Genomic DNA, 18,985 nt, shown 5'->3' on the forward strand with positions numbered 1-18,985 from the left:
GAGTGAGGCTAGCTAGCTGAGCCTAGTGAGAGACTGAGTTGTGAGCAATAAAACCCTTCTTCCCAACCTGCCCTTTCCCTTGTTTTCCTTTGGTTTCATCAGATTAATAGAAAACTTGCCCCAGGCTGGGAATCTCCTTATTCCTGAAGCTACATTGACAGAGGCCATTAAGCAGAAGAGCTCATATTCTAAGCTAGGTTCAGTTACAGAGAAAAAATTTTGATTAATTTTCTAACTTTATAAATGACCATGTTGGAATACTAAATCCACCTCCTATATTATCAGGCTTGAGGATACCTCAAATTGTAGTTCTTCTTGGTTAATCTGAAAGCCGCCATCATGTGAAATGACATTCAAAACTAGAAGAACAAGGAAGGAAAGTTTTTTTAATTCATTCAACTGTCACAAAATTTAAAATAGGTACAGGTATTGTTAACATGGGTAGTTTAGAAAGCTACATTGAAAATGTCTTTCTCTAATAGGGCATATTAGCTTAAGCAGATTAAATTTATTTTCTTTATATCTTAATTTAAAAATAAACTTAAAAATAGAGCGTAAGGTGTTAGTTATCATGTACAAATTATTTTGAAACCTATTATGTTTAAAGAGTAGAAAAAACTAGAAATTTTCTTTTATAAACTGTAAATGAAATTATGAAGTATAATTATAAGAATGGCCTTTTGAATATGCAAATTACATTCAAATACTTTTCTATAATTGGCATTTGGTTCAGCCCTGTCTTCAGCTGAGCATAGTGGGTATTCCCTACAATCTGCAAGTTTAAGCATTTTTATTCATAGCTGCATTTCTGAGTCATGGATTAAAGCTGATTGTATTACCGCATAAGCCATTTGAAGTGTTAGCCATAATAGGTCATGCTAATTCATAATAGGACTATTAACATTAGATATAACAAGATTATTAATATCTGGTTTTCTACCAGCTACACTCTCACTGAATCTTAGGCACGTAGTAAAGTGAGGAAAAAATGGACTTGAGATACCTTTTTGATGTTATTGCTTTGAAATCATTAAACCCTAAGAGTGAATATTTAAACACCATGTCTTCAATAATTAACATTTTGTTTCTGCTCCTAAAAATTTGACTCAATGGAGCCATGAGGAGCATTTTTATCTTAAAAGGGACAAGTTAAGTTTTGACTTGTTGCCATGGATATAGCATATGACCTTCAATGAGAAAAAAAAATGTCAGTCTATATTGATTAGTATTCTTTTAAGAGCTGGAATATTTGCCTTACACAGTTATACTTTAAGTTTAGTTACAGAATATTAATAAAGAAATTTACAGATAGAAAAATGAATAAAAATTTTTATGCACTTTAAAAATATGTTACCTAATAAAAAATGATTGTTACCTTATGCATAAAGGAGAAAACTGAGTAAAATATCTGAAGCATTGAACATATAACAACATTATTGTAAATGCCAATATTTATGACATTATGAAGGCAGTGGTAAAAAAGTACGCTGTAACAAAGTTTGAAACAATCACTTAAAATATCTTAACAATTTTAAAATCATTGTAAATTCAAGTGTTTTTCTTCTTCTAAATTTTTACTTGATATGATAGTGAAGGGTGTATGTTTATAAACAGGCATCCATGAGTACAGTATATCTTACACACAAAATATTCAGTCTTCCACGATTCTTCTGTAAACATAACTATTGTCTATCTACTGCTATCAATTGTAGGGTTGGAAGGCACTTTGAAACAAATGACTGATTAAAAAAAAAAGAAAATGCATCTTTCATTCAGACAGAACGCTGACAGTGAATGCTGGTTGTTACGAATCCAAAGGATTTGCTAATCCTTATGTCCCATAATTTTTGCAGGCAGTCTGTGCTCTACATTGCTCTATGGCCATATTAATCTTTCATTCCAATGCGTTTTCTTAGTTCAGCTGCGGTTTTTTCCAGTTGTTCAATGTTCCATTGCCATTGTCTTCTGTTTGACTGAAGTTTGTTCACCTGACAGCGCAAACGCTTAAGAATTGCACCATATCTCTTATGTTGTACCTATTAAATCAAGAATACATGTCAACAGGGCTTGAGGACAAACACTAAATAGCCATAAAAGATATTTTGACTCTTCTAAAAAGGAAAGCACTTGACTAGAAATTATTCACTTAACAATTATAATAAAAATAAACAGCAATTGTAATTATTTATTCAACACTTATTACATGTTAGATACTGTGCTGAGAGATTTTTACATACAATTAAATTCTCCTAACACTTTATTATATAGATATCATTATCCCCATTTTTTTTAAAGTGAAGGTCAAAGGGTTTAAGTGATTGGACAAAGATCTCACAGGTAGCAACTGAAGATGTTTGGGATTTGAACCCAAGTGAAGCATCTGTGATGGAGTGCCTTCTTAGATAAGCAGTTATCAGTTAGAGAAATAGTTTCATTTCCTATATCCAGTAGTTCATTGAAACATAGGGCGACTGACCTAAAAGATCTAGGAGATTATGTAGTCCATTTCTTTGCTATTAAGTAGATCAGAATATTTATGCTGAGACAGACAATGATACACTGGAAGGCAATGAAGCACAGTGCAAAAAGGGCAAGGGCAAGGGGTTTGGTATCTGACCACAAGAAAAGAAAAAAAGTAAAAATTTCTGATATTATTGTGGTTATACAAAGAACACCTAATTTTTAACAACTTTATTGGGATATAATTACCATAGCATACAATCCATCTTTTAAAGTGTGAAATTCAGTGGTTTTTATTATATTCACAGAATTGTGCAACCATCACCACAATCAATTTTAAAACATTTTCTTTACCCCACAAAATGAAATTTTGTCCATTCGGAATGACTGTCCGTTCCCCCACTCCCATCCTTAGCATTAGGCAACCACTAATCTACTTTCTCTTCATATAGATTTGCCAATTCTGGACATTTCATATAAATGGAATCATACAATATGTGGTCTTTTATGACTGCCTTCTTTCACTTAGCATAATGTTTTTAAAGGTCGTTCATGTTTTAGAACTTCATTCCTTTTACTTGCCAAAGATTCCATTGTGTGATAGATACATTTATCCAATTCATCACTTCATGGACAATTGAGTTGCTTTCACTTTCTGGCTATTACGAACAATGCTGCTATGAACATTCATGTGCAAGTTTTTGTGTGGACGTATGCTTTCACTTCTCTAGGGCATATAGCTAAGAGTGGAACTCCTGGATCATAAGGTAACTCTATGTTTACCCATTTGAGGCACTGCCAGACTGTTTTCCAAAGTGCACCACTTTCACATGCCCATGATTACTGCATGACAGTTCCAATCTCCTCTCTGCTTTTCCCCTAGCAAAGGTTATCTTCTCTCTTTTCCAGCTCCTTTCTTAATTCAGGGCTTCTTTACCTTTATTATGCCATGAATCTTTTTGACAGTATTGTGACGACTATGGACTCCTTTTTAAAATAATGTTTCTAAATGAATATAACATACAGAATTAGAAAGGAAACCAATTATACTGAAATGCAGTTGTGCAGCATGAGCAGGAGAAATGGTTCAGAGGCACTCTAAGCATTCCAAACAACTGCTGTACAAAAAAAGTGAAAACTTGCCAACAAATGCTTTACAAAAATTGCCATAAACTTCATACACTGTTTAAAGCTTTCAGTTTTTGTTAATTCCGAAATTCAGATAATTCTTTCTACAAATTCAGATAATTTGTTAAAATTGGTGAAGTAGGCCTACTGATATGTTGGCAAAATAGAAAAATGACTTTAAAAGGATTAGAAATAAATTAGTTAAAACTGAAATGTTACCATATTAGATAATGATGTTATACTCAAAAGATTTTTTCATATTTTTTTGATACATTTTATATATCTTTTATACATTGAATACACACACACACACACACACAATTAACATATCAATTGATATCCAATAAATGTTTGATAGAATTCACCAGTGATGCCATGTCAGTCTGAAGCTTTCCTAAGGGGGAGGATTTTAATTATGAATTCAATTTCATTGATTCTTGCCTCATACCTCTGGGCAAGGATGTATCAATATATGTCCATAGATTGTAATAAATGTACCATTCTGGTGGGGGATATTGATAGTGTGGGAGGCTATGGGTGGACAGAAAACATATGAAAACCGTACTTTTTGCTCAGTTTTGCTGAGAGTCTAAAACTGCTGAAAAAATAAATCCATATTAAAAATCAATTACTGTTCTCATCACTGTTCTTATGTATTTAATGTGACTTTGCTTCTGGCTGCTTTTAAGAACTTTTTTCTTTATATTTGGTATTCAGAAGCTTGACTATAATTTCCTTTTCTGTATTTATCCTGCTTAGGGTTTGCTAAGTTTATTGAATCTATGAGCTGTTTTGTTAGTCAAGTTTGGAAAAGTTTTACTCAGTATTTCTTCAAATAATTTTCTGTTCCTTTTTCTTTCTCCTTTCCTTTGGGACCCTAGTTACCCATATGTCACATTGCTTAACATGGTCCCATAGATCATTGAGGCTCCATGCATTTTCTTCAGTTTTTTTCCTTTTTACTCTGTACACTTGCTTTGATGACTTCTACCACCTGTCTTCAAGTTCAAGAAAGATCTTGCCTTCTGTTTTATCTAATCTGCTGTTAATTCCGCCCACCAAAATTTTATTATTTTATTTTCAGTTCTCAGATTTCCATTTTGTTCTTTCATATGATTAAAATTCCCTCCATCTATTACATCCATCTCTTTCTGTGGAATATTTAACATATTTGTCATAATTTTCAGTCCATATCTAAGAACTTCTGAGTCTACTGTGATTTGGTTTTTATTAATTATTAGTATAGGTAATATTTTTCTATTTCTTCACATGTCTAAAAATGTTTAATTATTAACTGAATGTTTCCAAATATGATTTCCAAAGATAATGTATTCCTATTGAAATGCAAACCATCTTTAAAAGATTGGGAGAGTAGTGTCCAACAGACCTGGATTCATACCCTACTCTGTCACTTATCATCAGCCATAAACTTTGTACAAGTTATTTACATTTTCTGAAATTCTGCAAAATATGTTATTATGAAGATTTAAATGAGATAGCTCATATAAAGAGCTTTAAAAATTACCAGGCACTCAATAAACAACAATAGATTTAATGATACTGAACTTTCTTATACTTCTTATAAGAGAGAATAATTTATTACCATGTTATCTAGCTATCTGAATAAATCTTATCCTGCCTCTAGGTCACCTTTTAGCCTTGTTTTAGTTTTTCTCATAGGACTGGTTTTCTAGTTGTGCAATCACTTCTGTGGCTGACATCAATAAATGAATGAGCCAGTTAATTGTGTAAGCAGCATGTTATACTGTACCAAGTTAAACATATTTTGCTCCTGATCTCCACTATCTCTGAAAACCCTCTAAATTTTCCCCTATCCTTTTAAATTTAGAGCTCAGCTTGTATAAAATTTAGGCAAGAATAACTGTCAATGAACCTCAAAATATTTTATACAATGTCTGTTATCATAAAATACTGCTTGCAGTACTCATCATTTGCTAAAAATCTAACTGCTCTAGTTTCTCTTTCCTGAAAATTCTTGGATTTGGCAAATAACATTTTTTTAACCTTGAACTAAAAAGCACTGATGGTTGCTTAATGCTTTGTATCTGAGGCTTTGTGCGTGTATGCTTTGTATTTTGCTTTCCCAATTTTTTTGTCAATGACTCATAGCTTATCTTTATTCTCCTCTTTCTTATCTTTAGTTCCTTTCTTCTAAAACATATAAAGACAGACAATAGGTGGGAATAAAGGTATTTTGCAATAAATATTTGGAAATACTTGTTTCATTTATATATGGCCTAAAAATATCAAAAACATTTATTTGATTTAAAAAATATGAAATTCAAAAATGATTTTCATTTTCCTGAACTAAAAGAAATGTAAAAAGCAACATTAATATCAAAACTAAAGCATGAAAAGAGGAGGTTGCCTGAAAGCATTACAGAATAGAACAAAAGAATGCTGTAATCCAGGCAAAAGATGACCATGAACTGTACCAAGGCCATGGCTAAAAACATTCAGAAGGAGTAAAAAAAAAAGACGAAAAGAAGAACAAGAAAACTGTTTTGCAAAATAGATTATTCACACCAGTGATTGATTCTCATCAAGCAATAAAAAATTGTTGGACAAAAATATAACATTCTCAAGACAATGTTGTAGCTATATTTTTCTTTCAGTTTTATAATTTATCATAGATAATCTTTAATTTCTTTGCTTTTCTATTTTCCAACTGTATATTGTGAAAGAATTGAAGACAACTTTTGAATGTATTAGACGTAACAGAACTAAAATTAAAAAGTCTAAAAGAATCTTAACAGAGGTATTCCTATTATGAAAGCTTAATAACATCTCATTAAATTTCAGGGAAAAAAGTTTACTGATGAAAAAAATTAAAAATAAATTCTCAAGCTGAATTATATTCCATCTAAATCTAAAATTAGTGGCTACTTATATCACCCTTTACCATTAAAAACACCCATTTTCAATTCTGCTTCTGTGAAGATAAAAGTGGGTATACTTTATATACATATATATATATTCCTACTGCTAAGTACAACTAAAACCCATGGACATTATATTTACATAGTTATAAAACAAAAATAAGAATCATCTGACAGGTGGAGCAAAGAAGGCAAACTGAGTAGGGACCTCAGAACCCAAGGAACAACATGCAGTGAGTTTTCATTTTGCCTCATATGCCCCAGACTGGACACTGGAGAGGAAAGCATCCTAGAAATACCAGTAGGTACAAACAAAATAAGCTCCAGGAAAAGTCTGCTCTCTAGTCAAAGAACCTGGAAAAGAGGAGACTAGCAAGACCGAAAACTTTTTGGTAGTCACTACTCTACTAAAGTCAAATACTACAGAAAAAACTAGGCCTCCTCCACCATCACACCAGCAAAGGCTGAGAGGAAAGCCTAAAATCCCACCCTTGCTAAGTGATAACAAAGTACTCCAATCCCTTTGCTAGGGTGGTGTCAGAGAAGGCTAACTTGGCAGCCAGGGTTTCCATCCCCACTAGGAAGCAACAAATCACACTTTTTGGTACCAGTGAGGCTCATTCGGGGAGCTTCTGCTGCATTCTAGTGACAACAAAACACCCTTCCCCTTCTCACTGAGAGAAGGCCATCTGGAAAGTTAGAATTTCACCACTTAGTAGTAATAAGGTCACATCTATTTGGTGTCTATAGAGGCCACAGGGGGAGCACCAACAAGATACCCTGTCTTGACCAGCAGAAGTCTAATGGACAACCAGAACTCCCACTTCTGGGAGTAACAAGAAACCCTTCCTCCCTCCATGAGTGTCAATGGAGACTGAATAAAGAATTCTTATTTCCAACACCAACTGGAAGTAACAATCATCCAGAGTCTCAAAACATAGTATTCAACATTTCAATAGAAAAATCACTCATCAAAACAAGAACCCAGATGATCTCAAACTGAGTAAGAAATAGTAATCAACATGCACGAACATCAAGAGCCTAAACACCAACACCAAGAGCCCCAGGGACCTGTGGGACTATAACAAAAAAGACCTATCATTTGTGTAATCAGAGTCCTGAAAGGAAAAGAGAAAGAGGGTACAGTTGAAAAACTATTCAAATAAATAAGAGCTGAAAATATGCCAAACTTGGCAGAAGATATAAACCTACAGAATCAAGTAGCATAGAGTATTCACAATAGGATGAATCCAAAGAAATTTATGCCATAACACATCACAGTAAACCTGAAAAGTGGACAGAAATGTTGAAAGCAGCAAGAAACAAACACCTTATCTACAGAGAGAAAAACAATTTGAATGACAGAGGATTTCTTATCAGAAATCATGGAAGCCACAAAGAAGTGGCACAGCATTTTTCAACTATAGAAAGAACTGTTGACTCAAATTCTATACTCAGCAAAAATAATCTTCAGGAATGAAGAAAAATCAGGACATCCTCAGATGAAAAATAAACTATAAAAAGAAAACAATAGACCTTTGTCATCAATAGACCTATCCTAAAAGAATATATTTATAAGTTTTCTAAAGAAAAAGGAAATGATAAAAGAAGGAATCTTAGAGAATCAAAAAGGGAGAAAGCATATAGTAGAGCAAAAATATAGGCAAACAAAATAGACAAATGGAAAGGTTAAAGCTAAAAGTTATGGGATTTCTTTTTTAGGTGATGAACATTTCTAGAATTAACTATAGCAATGGTTATAAATTATCTGTGAATATACTAATACCATTGAATTATGTACTTTCAGTGAGTGAATTGTATGGTATATGAATTCTGTCTCAATTAGTTGTTTTAAAATTCAGAATAATGGTTGCCTAAGGAAAAGAGCACAAGAGAACTTCCTGGTCATTATGGGAAAGTTTCATATCTTGATCTAGGTGATGGTCCTAGATTAATTAATAAATTGATGAATTAATTGTTTTTATGCATTAATCATAAATCAAGCTAACCCATTATAATTTGTGTACTTATTCTTACAACTTACTAGATATCTCAAATGCCTTTCCAAAATGTTTTTTTTATCAATTTACACTCATACCAATACTATGTAAGAATTCAAGTATTTTCACATCTTACCGACCTGGTAATTTGATGGGCTAAATATTGGACCTCATTGTGGTTTTAAATATCAGTCTGTTATTGTTAATTAGGTTAGTCATCTTTTCCACATTTTTTTGGATATCCATCTTTCAAAAAATTAGTCTTTTCATGCCATTAGCCAATGTTTTACTGGTTTGTTTGACATTTTTCTTATCTCCTAGGCATTTATGTAAGTTAGAAATATCTTCTCTCAAAATGAGTCATCTTCTCTATTGGTATGGTGCATTTTGATAATCTAGATTATATGATATTGTCAAAAGTAATATTTAATCATGCAGTTTGTGTGTGTATATCTATATGTGTGTCTTTTAGAAGAAATACTTCTCTGACACAAATAGCTAAGTTCATCTATATTTTCAGTCCCCCTGGAAGTGTGTGTATGTGTGGGTTATGAGGTAGGAAGCCAATGCCATTTCAAAATTTGTTTTATTTTTCCATATGACTAACCTAATTTTTCGGTACCATTTATGATGGATTATTTCTGGATTCTTTTTTCTCTGTTTCATTAATCATTTTATGAATATTTTGATGTTACTTATGTTTTGTCTTACTATTTTTAGTTTTATAATAAATCTTGATCTAGAAGGGCAAAAAAATGTCATTTAGATTACTAGTAAAATATAAGAGAAAATGGTGTTTCTTAAAGTGAATGTTTAGTGAAGGTAAGCATTTTTATCTTTAAATTCCTTAGATGCTTTTTTATTGTGTCAACTTAGTCACAAGCAAGTTGAAAACATGCATCTTTTTGCCACTCAAATTAACGTCCTAAGAGTGAAACTTATTTATTTGACCTCAACATTTTTTGCTACTTTTGTTCTCTATCCATCTAAACAATAATGAGTATAGAAGTCTACCAGCAGTACCCCAAATTTAGTCTCACATTCAGTTTTGCATATCAGCTTGTTTGACTATTGATAACAGCAAAAATGAAGTTAGAAAGGTTTAGATAGGCATTAGAAAGATAATGCCTTCCATTATCTTTTACTCTATTTTGAGGAGTTTCTGATGCCTTTCTAGGAATGAACAACCTTTTTGACTTTGATAGACTCCACTTTCTAGCCATTAATTGGGTACCAAATTCTTGGTGGAATTAGACTTGTATGAATTCTGGGCCACATTATAACAGGAATGAATGCTCAGTTTAAATATATTCACATATTTAAATATATCTGAATGATGTTATCGCTATTAAAGATTTGGACTTCACTATTTTTTATAGCTCCTTTTTGTTCTCTAGCTATTTTAGGAATTGATAATAAACTATGGAAATTATGAAGGTAGTGTAAGCTTAAGAAATGACCCCAACAGTGAAATCCAGATAACTGACTTACCTCTATTTCTTTTCTTAATTTTTCATGGGTATTTTTTTCTTCCTCAAGAAAACAAGTTTTTTCAATGATAGATTCTTTTACAGTTATAATTTGAGCCTTTAGCTTTGTAATGTCTTCCTGTATGTTTATGAAATTTAAAATACACAAGTCAAACAATGAATGGTCAAATAAATCTAAGATTTTCAGTGATTCCATAATTTAACTAACCATCACATTTAATTTTGGTACATAGTATTAGAATATTACTTCTATAGTACAAAGTACAAAGAATAAAGAACGTTTATACAAACAATCAGCCTTTGATTTAAAAACTTAGAACTAAAGACCAAATGAAAAAATAAAACATAAAGGAAAGTGGCAGTAATAGTGACAATTACCTAGCAACAGTGCAAAGGATACTTTTAAATTTTTGAACAAGGAATCATATTTTAAGTTTGTATCTCCCACTACCTTCAAAGAATAGTAAAAGAAATAGAAAGATGCCTAAGGTGCAATTATTAATTTATATTGTTTGTATAACATAATCATGCATACTATTGATTTGAATTGGTCTGGATCCATTAGAAACTAGGGCTTCAATATTTTTGTGAGTTACACTTTCTGCAACAAATGGGTTAATTGTTCACTCTGATTTTGTTTGACTGTTTATTTTAATTAATCTACAGGGGATTTAGGGACATTCCCCTTATGCATTTGCACTTTTGGCATAGTTGTTACATAACTCATGTACTTAACCAAGTTTTTAAGTCATGAAAATGTTTCTGAATCTAGTTAGAGCAGCTATGGGTATTTTATTAAGTTAATGATAAATATCAGTAAGTATACTCGTAGAAAAAGGAGTAATAGAAAAAGTTTGGTAAGTGATATTTCAAACCTGTACTTGTCTCATCTGGTTTCCTTCTGGATTTTGGAAATCTTGTGTAAGTTCCTCTTTCATTGTCATTAGTTTTTTAACAAGATCTCGTTTTTCATGGAGTTCAGTCATGAATGACCATTTGCTTTCTATCTCCGCCAAACTATCTTTATGTACTTTCATTTTTGCATAATATTCATTATATCTTAGCATATGTTCCTCAAAGTCTTCTTGGGCTGCTTCTATGTCAAATTTAAGCTTTACATTTTCTGTATGTAAAGATTTGACTTGAGTTTCCAGGTTTTCACACTGAAGCTTGGTATTTTCTATGGCAGCATCTTGTTGATAAATTTGCCTTTCTCTTTCTTTAGTTTCTGCAGAAACAGATGCTATTTGTTTTTCAAGCTCATGAAGTTCATTCTGTAAAATATTTCAAGATTATTATCATGATATTCAACATGAGAGCAACATCAGTTTTGATCCATGGTACATGTAGGAAAATCACAACATAAAAAATACATACTTAACAGATACAGAAAAATTGATGTATAACAGAAGGAAACATGCAATAAAGCAACAAAATTATAAGCTCAGAGGGAGCCCAGAGTCAAAGGTTTCTTACTTTTTAATGTTCATCTAATTCCAGATATTAAAATTTTATCATTTGCCTTAACATTTTATATGTAAAAGATACTTTAATTTTAACATTTATGGACATCAAAAGTACACACTGAAGAAAGACAATATGATAAAAATTATAAAGCCCTAGATTAAAAATCAAAAGATCTAGGTTCTAGTGCTATTTACTAGTTGGTATGATCATACATAGCAAACTTAATTACCCTATCCAAACCTTTCTTTATTTGTAAAATGAGTATAAAGATGTCTACATTTTCTGTGGTATTTGGTGTTTCTAACCAGCACCTCCTTTTTAAAACCTAGTTTTCACACTATCATTCTTCTTTTGTTCTTCTTAGATATATCTGGACATTCCTTCCCAATCTCAATAGTTTCTTCAAATATAGATCTTTCTCAGGGTGCAGTTGTAAGTTCCTCCTTTCATTCTATACATACTCCTTGGGTAGCTTATCAGTCCTCACATCTTGAGCTACATATATGCTAATTCACGGAACATAAGTGGCTATTGAGTCCTATACCCAGCTACCACTGGCCATCTCAAATTTATCATGTCCAGAAATTAGACTAGCCTTACACCCTATGCCATCATATTCTTCCTATATCAGTTACTCTATTGTCAGAACCAAAAAATCTTAGTGACATACAACAATAAATGTTTATTGCTCACAGGACAGAGCAGCTAGGGTTAGTTAGATGTTGACCTTGGTTAGATTTGCCCAAATGTCTGGGAGTTGGCTGGCTGTAAGATGATTTAGTTTGGCTGACTGGACTGCCTGCGATGTCCTGGCTTTGCTTCATATGTATCTTTTCCTCCAGTGGGGCAGTCAAGGCATGTCCTTCTCATGATGATAGCAAATGCAAAAGAACAGCAGCTCAATTATGGAGGAGCTTTTTCAAGTTTCTGCCTGAATAACATCTGTTGACATCCCAGCTGGTCACATGATGAGGCTCAGACAAGGGGGAGAAGTATGCACACCCACTAAGGAAGGGCATTGTAATGATACATGTCAAAAGGTGTGGATATACACAAGGATGAAGACTTGGGACCAAAAATGCAAATTATTATACCTCTATTTTCCCAAACTAATTAACTAATGGTAATACTTAGGGATCCTTCCTTTATTTTTTGGACTTTTTTTTTTAAGTGTATTTTCTTATTGTAGTTGATATGCAATATTATATTGATCAAGCATATAACACAGTGATTCAGCAGTTACACACATTAAATCCTCACCCCAACTAGTGCAGTTAGTATTTGTCAACACAGAAAGATGTTACAGAATCATTGACTAAAGGGAACCATTCTTTATTCTCTCTTATCTATATTATCTATAGCTCTTTATTATCCATATATGTTCGTCCAATTCTATAGATCCTCCCACCAAAACAACTTTGCAGGCCATTCTCCATCTTTTTTTCTTTCTATCTAGTATAGTCATCTTCTTTAAATAAATTTATAATTGTGGGAGGGAGGCACTGCACTAAAAAGGCAAACTCAGTCTCCTGGAGAGACGAGAGGAAAGTATACTGAAAAACACAATATGCTGATGAACCTCAATCTTTATTTCCAGCTCTGATATTTCAAATGTCCACTTGACATTTCTATTTGGTTACCTAATAGACATTTCAACTATACATGTTCAGAGAAGAATATTTATTTTACACACCCACTCAAATTTTTCCTCTCCCAGTCTTCCTGATTTCAATAAAACACACGTCTTTTCACCTGGATACTACAAAACACTGTAAGTCAATTTTGTTTTTTCCCTTTACCTCACCCTTCTCAATGTACTTAACCAACATATTTTGATAGCTGGCCTTCCAAAATAAAACCACAAATTCACTTCTAATCAATTTTTGTAGCATGGTCTAGCTTCTACCTGGTCTCTCTGTTTCCATTCTTCCCCTTACCCCTCAACTAGGCTCCATATATTGGACAGAAGAATCTTTTACAAACAAATCATACTATGTTACTTCCCTGCTCAAGATCCTCCAATGTTTTCCATCACAGTAATAATAAAATTCAAAATTCCTTAATGTGGTTTACAAGGCCATAAATGCTCTAGTCTCTATCTATTGTGCCATCCTTCTTATGTGTTACTCTCCCCTCTTCCAGCTTCCTACTTATTAAATATGCCTAGTTCCTTCCTACCTGAGGGCATTTGTAATAGTTCTCTGAATCTTAGAATTCTCTATCCCTAGCTATAACCTGTCAAGGTCTTTGTCTTTTACAGTTTAGCTTTATTACTCTTTTGAATAGTCTTCCCTGAATTAAAATATAAATTAACCACCCATCCTCCTCCTCCAGTTACTCTCCACACATTATCTTATTGTATTTCCCTTGCAACTCACTAACCAATGGAATTACCTTCTTTCTGTTTCCTTATTGCCTGCCTTCTCTGACTAGTAAGCAAGCCCACGGGTGCAGTAACCTTGTCCATCTTCTTTACAACTATCTTCCCAGTGCTTAAAATAATGCCTGGTACAAAGTAGGTACTCAATAAGTATTTATTAAATGTGTGAGTGGTGCACAAGGACACATGCCCTGCCAGCCAGATCAAGCTATTGACCCTATCAATCAATATGGGCATAAATGACATTCCCACTGGTTTGGTCATCATCTCTTCTTTGTTGGACTAATAAAATAGACTTTTAACTTTTCTCTGTGTCTTTAGTCAATTCCCCCTTCAATGCATTTCTACCCTTTCACTAAAATTGTGTATCTTGTTGCTTTTCTCCTCTTCCTCCCTCTTTCTTCTTCCTTCTCCTCTTTCTCCTGTCCCTCTTCTTCTCTCTTTTGTTTATAGATTTATTGATATAAACAGTACACATTTAAACTTTACAATTTGATGAGTTTTGACTTTTATGTACACGAGACCATTACAATTGAAATAAATGTATCCTTTACCCATAAAAGTTTCCTCGACTGCTTTTCAATCCATTCTTCCCTCGCCATTTCTCCATTTACAGGTAACCATCATTTGCTGTCTGTCACTAAAGTTTGCAATTTCAAGAATTTTATGTAACACAATATTTTTGCCAAATTTACCCCTAAGTATTTCATAGTTTTGGTGCCACTGCAAATAATATTTTTTTAGTTTTCACTTCTGATCGTTTCTTTCAATATACAGAAATACAATTTTTATATATTAGTCTTATATCCTACAATCTTTCTAAACTCACTTATTAGTCCTAATAGCTTTTTAAAAATAGATGCCTTAAGATTTTCTAAAGATAATCATGACATTTGTTAATAAAAAGTTTTACTTCCTCCTTTTGAATCTGGATACCTTCATTTACTTTTCTTGCATGATTTCACTGGCTTGAACCAGCAGTACCACAGAATGAATAGAAGTGGCAAGGGCACATGCCTTGTTCCTTATCTTAGGAGAGAAACATTCAGTCTTTCAACATTATGAATAAGCTGACTGTAGGATTCATGTAGGGATGTAGATGCCGTTTTTTAGATTGAGGACGTTCTCTTATATTTCCAATTTGTTGAGAGTTTCTAACATGAGTGGATATTGAATGACAAGTGATTTTTATATATCTAGAATTCTCTTTCTAAAGCATAAATTCATTCATTTGCTCCCTTGCTTACAGCCCATCAAAACCTTCCCATCACCTTTAGAATAAAGTCCAGATTACTTATTGCGGGTAAAATTGCAGTATTTCCAGAATCTCTCGCCTGGCTTTAGGGCATCTGCATATCAATAGATGTTTCAAAGGGTGGAGAAGTGGTCCATCTACATATCAAAAGGTAATTACAAGGGTGTGGGAGGGTTTATCTGGACCAGAGAGGTTGTGTGGAGCAATCTTATGCTGCAGCCAGGGCAAGAGAGAGATGGGGATGACTGCTTGTATGAAAAGATAAAAAGGTTTCTTAACTTTATTTCTCCCTTTGACTGATTTTGGTTTTAGAGGTATTTTGCCCCAGCATTTTCCCCCCAGAGTTATACTTATCATGGTATATAGCTCCCACAACTTCTCAAAATATACTCTACACTATACCACCACCACACTACATATAGTTCTATGAATGTATCAATGCTATTTCTGGCCTCTGTGAATCATTTCACTTTTTTTGTCTGAAATATCATCTTTCTCGTCCCAACCATTAAACCTGTCTCAGACACCCAACCATTCAAGCAAACTCCAGCTGTCCTTTAAAACTCAAAGGAAACATCACTTTCTTTGCGATCACTCTTTGTTCAGTGTTAAATCTGTGTTTATGACTCTATTGTGGACACTACTACACAGAATGTAATTACTTGTTTACTGTTTTGTCTCCCTCTTCAATAGATGGTGACTAACTTAAGAGTGAGGACAATGCTTAGCAAAATGCTTAATAGCAAGTAGGGACTCAATATTAAGTGTAATAATACATGTGAAATTCTTGGAAGGATACGAAGTTTTACAGAAATTTTCTTTATAGATATCTAAGACATTTTTATATTCCATTGTAAAAATGTATTCTTTATAAAAGTGATTAACACAAGGCAAATATTTATAATAAATCCATAGTACCATGATGGTATAATTAAAGCCAATGTCAAATCTAGCCCTGTATTGCCCACCAAGGCTAGAGCAAGGACACCTTACATATATTGACAATTATTAATTCACTTAATCCTCATGAAACCTTATAAGCAGATCCTATTATTATCTCTATTTCACAAATATGAAAACAGAAGCACAGAGAAATTAAACCTTGGAACTAGAAGTTGCAGTTGGGCTCTAGAGCCTATTTTTTTCACTTCTGTATTTAATAATAACCTTTACAAAGCACATAGTAAAGATACCATTTCCATTTTTGCTTTGTTGGCTATATTAACAAAGTATGGTTACAACTAATTGTGCAGCCTGCAAAAACTGAGTATGGCTTCCAAATGCCCTGTAGTGGCATTGTGAAATGCATTATTAAATATAAGGAACACAGAAATGTTTCTTATCTACTTGAAATGTTCACTGACAACTAGTAAATCATAAGCTATAGCTTTAAAAACACTGGCTTAAAAATTTAACCTTCCTTCAATTTGGCATTTTAGGAAAAATGATCAAATGGATGTGAATTTAAAATAATTCTATGTGATACTTTGGGTTTTTTAAGTTCATACTATGATTGGAATGACATTGTTGAATCTTTGTATAATGGGTATGTAAAATGTTCCAGGAAACTGGAATATTCATGTAGACTTCACTTAGGGATAACCAAATAATTAAGGAATAAGTATGAAAAATATGCACTTAAAATTGCCTCTTCAAATTAAGTATCCTTAGTAACATCCCTGTTACTAATTTAATATAGTTTTGAAGAAAGTAAAGACTCATTTAAAAGACTATATGAACTAGGTTACCTGCAAATCAAACAGAACTTTTTTGTTTTTTTTTAATTCTGATGTTTGTGATTGTTGTTGCCGTGCAACTTGCTCTACAGCATCCGTTAATGAAGATGTGTCTTGTTTAGCCAGAGCTAGACAAAAGAATAAAGTACTTAATAAAAATTTAAATGCAAAAACTCTAAGAAAGTTGTATGTCATTACTCAAAATTATGAAAGAATGTGATGTTTTCTCATAAATAAACCAAACTTAGGGTTTCCTTTCTGACTATCAACAAAACCAAAATCAAAGGTCATAATAATAGATAATTCAAAATTGCCTATACTTATTCCTTTATGGAGCAGTATTAGTATTTTAATTGTCCTAATTTTTCTTATCTAGACCACTTGCACGTAGAATTATAGTGCTGCTATATTAACTACATAGCAATTTTAGTTGATGAATTTTCATTATAGGCCTATATTCTCCAGTTGTTATGCCTTTTCTAAACACTGAATAAGTTTCAAGAGAAATTAAACAGCTTCCCTCTATTCCAGTCTGCTATAAATTTTAACAAAATTATCCTATCATACTACTTTTTTGTTTCTGCTTATCTTTCAATGATTTATTTCTTAAGATTGCTTCATTACCTTCTCCAGGAACTCTATGACTCTTCATTTCTTTGTTGACTGACATTCTTCTGTGCTTCTTTTCCCCTTTTTGGTTTACCTTTACTCCTACAAAATAATCAGTGTTGATAATCTTTCACTTTGTTTTTTTCCTGTCATGTATCTTGGTGATCCTGAAAGTAAATTGTCAAATGCCTCACAGGGGTGGCGATGAGATTTCATCATTAGTTCCAAGAATTAAAATACAATGCTTAAGTGAGAACTTTTTGGAGGAAAGCAGAACTATATTTGAATCTTGGTTCTCCTGTTTTTCAGCTATTATGACCTTAAGCAAGTTTTTTAACTACTTTGATCCTCAGCTATAAAACTCCAGGACCATTGTAATATATGCGGCCAAAGTGATATACCTAACATAAGGGCAGAGGCCTAGAGTAGTACATGGCACGTAATAGATGTCTAATAATAATCTGTCATCCGGTTGACCCAATTGCCCCTGTTCTACTGACAGAATAATGCTCCTAAAATACTGTTCTGATTACGTCAACATCAGAGCCAGCATTTCAAGCCCATCTTACATGGCTTCTCCTTTAAGAAGTCTTTCTTGATCTTTCTGGGTAGATATGATGTCTCTCTTTACTACAGTTGTTTCTCTATCTCTATTATATTATGATAGGTAACAGTATAGGTCCTACAGTAATAATATCTAGCAAATATATCTAGTTTTGAATCTAAGTCATACCACTTAGTAGTTTATTAGGTAAATTCTTTCTAACCAAGCCTCAGATTCTTTATCTGTAAAACAGAACAATAGGAGTACCTGCCTCATTAGCATTTTTCGTTAGGACTAAATGAAATAATGCAATGTAAAGCACTTAGCAAATTCTGGCTGCTCAACACATTTTTATTCTGATTATTTCCATTACTTTACATTATATTTTCCCATTAGGTAGTAAGCCCCAGAAAGGCAAATACAGTATCTTAGTCATTTTTGTATTCTCTAGAGAATATGTTAAGAAACCTAAAAAATGAAGAAAGTTAGATTTACATAATAAAAAGTAAAGTTAACTGGTACTTGATCTATTTTTGAAGCAACAATAAATTGAAGAGCTCTTGGGTGATATTTATTTAAACCAACTATTCATGAAAGGATATTTGCTTTAAAATTAGTAAAGTTTTAGTGTTTTCTGGATCTCTACTGTAAAATGGACAATAAAAATAAAATACTGCCATCTACTGTTAATTCATTATAATTGCTTAAATCAATGAAAAGTTTAGAGCTGATAGCAACCTTTCATTCGAACTACATATGTGGGTACATAATATATGCAAGACATTGTATGGACTGTAAGGATGTACTAAAAAAGACTGATTTATTAAAATCTATTATTTAAATTATGATTTAAAAAACTTACAATACCTATAGTATTTGATAGTAAATGTCCACATTTATATATAAAATACAGTCATTTAGAAAAAAGTGCTTTCAAATAAAAAGGTAGCTTTACAAAAGCAATGCAATGGAAATGCTATAATAAACTACCATTCTATATTAACTATAGTCAACAT

The 18,985-nt window shown here is 32.7% G+C and overlaps 1 protein-coding gene across 4 annotated transcripts in view; it reads right to left on the minus strand.

Annotated features, from left to right (window-relative positions):
• Positions 1-366: 366 nt before the first annotated feature.
• The window catches only part of CCDC122 (coiled-coil domain containing 122), a 32,400-nt gene continuing 13,781 nt past the window's right edge, over positions 367-18,985 (minus strand). Inside the window, exons 2-6 of one of the 4 annotated variants that reach the window (XM_073212587.1) lie at positions 17,441-17,527; positions 16,829-16,944; positions 10,854-11,252; positions 9,980-10,096; positions 367-2,036 (exon numbers count right to left, since the gene is read on the minus strand). In XM_073212587.1, the coding sequence (XP_073068688.1) occupies positions 1,887-2,036; positions 9,980-10,096; positions 10,854-11,252; positions 16,829-16,944; positions 17,441-17,486 (828 nt within the window). In that variant the 5' untranslated portion in view covers positions 17,487-17,527 and the 3' untranslated portion in view covers positions 367-1,886. Of the gene's footprint in view, positions 2,037-9,979; positions 10,097-10,853; positions 11,253-16,828; positions 17,528-18,985 lie in introns of those variants that run through there. The other 3 variants (XM_073212586.1, XM_037002075.2, XM_073212588.1) reach the window with 3 other exon arrangements.

The sequence above is a fragment of the Manis javanica genome, chromosome 9, assembly GCF_040802235.1.
Source record: "Manis javanica isolate MJ-LG chromosome 9, MJ_LKY, whole genome shotgun sequence".
Lineage (NCBI taxonomy): Eukaryota > Metazoa > Chordata > Mammalia > Pholidota > Manidae > Manis > Manis javanica.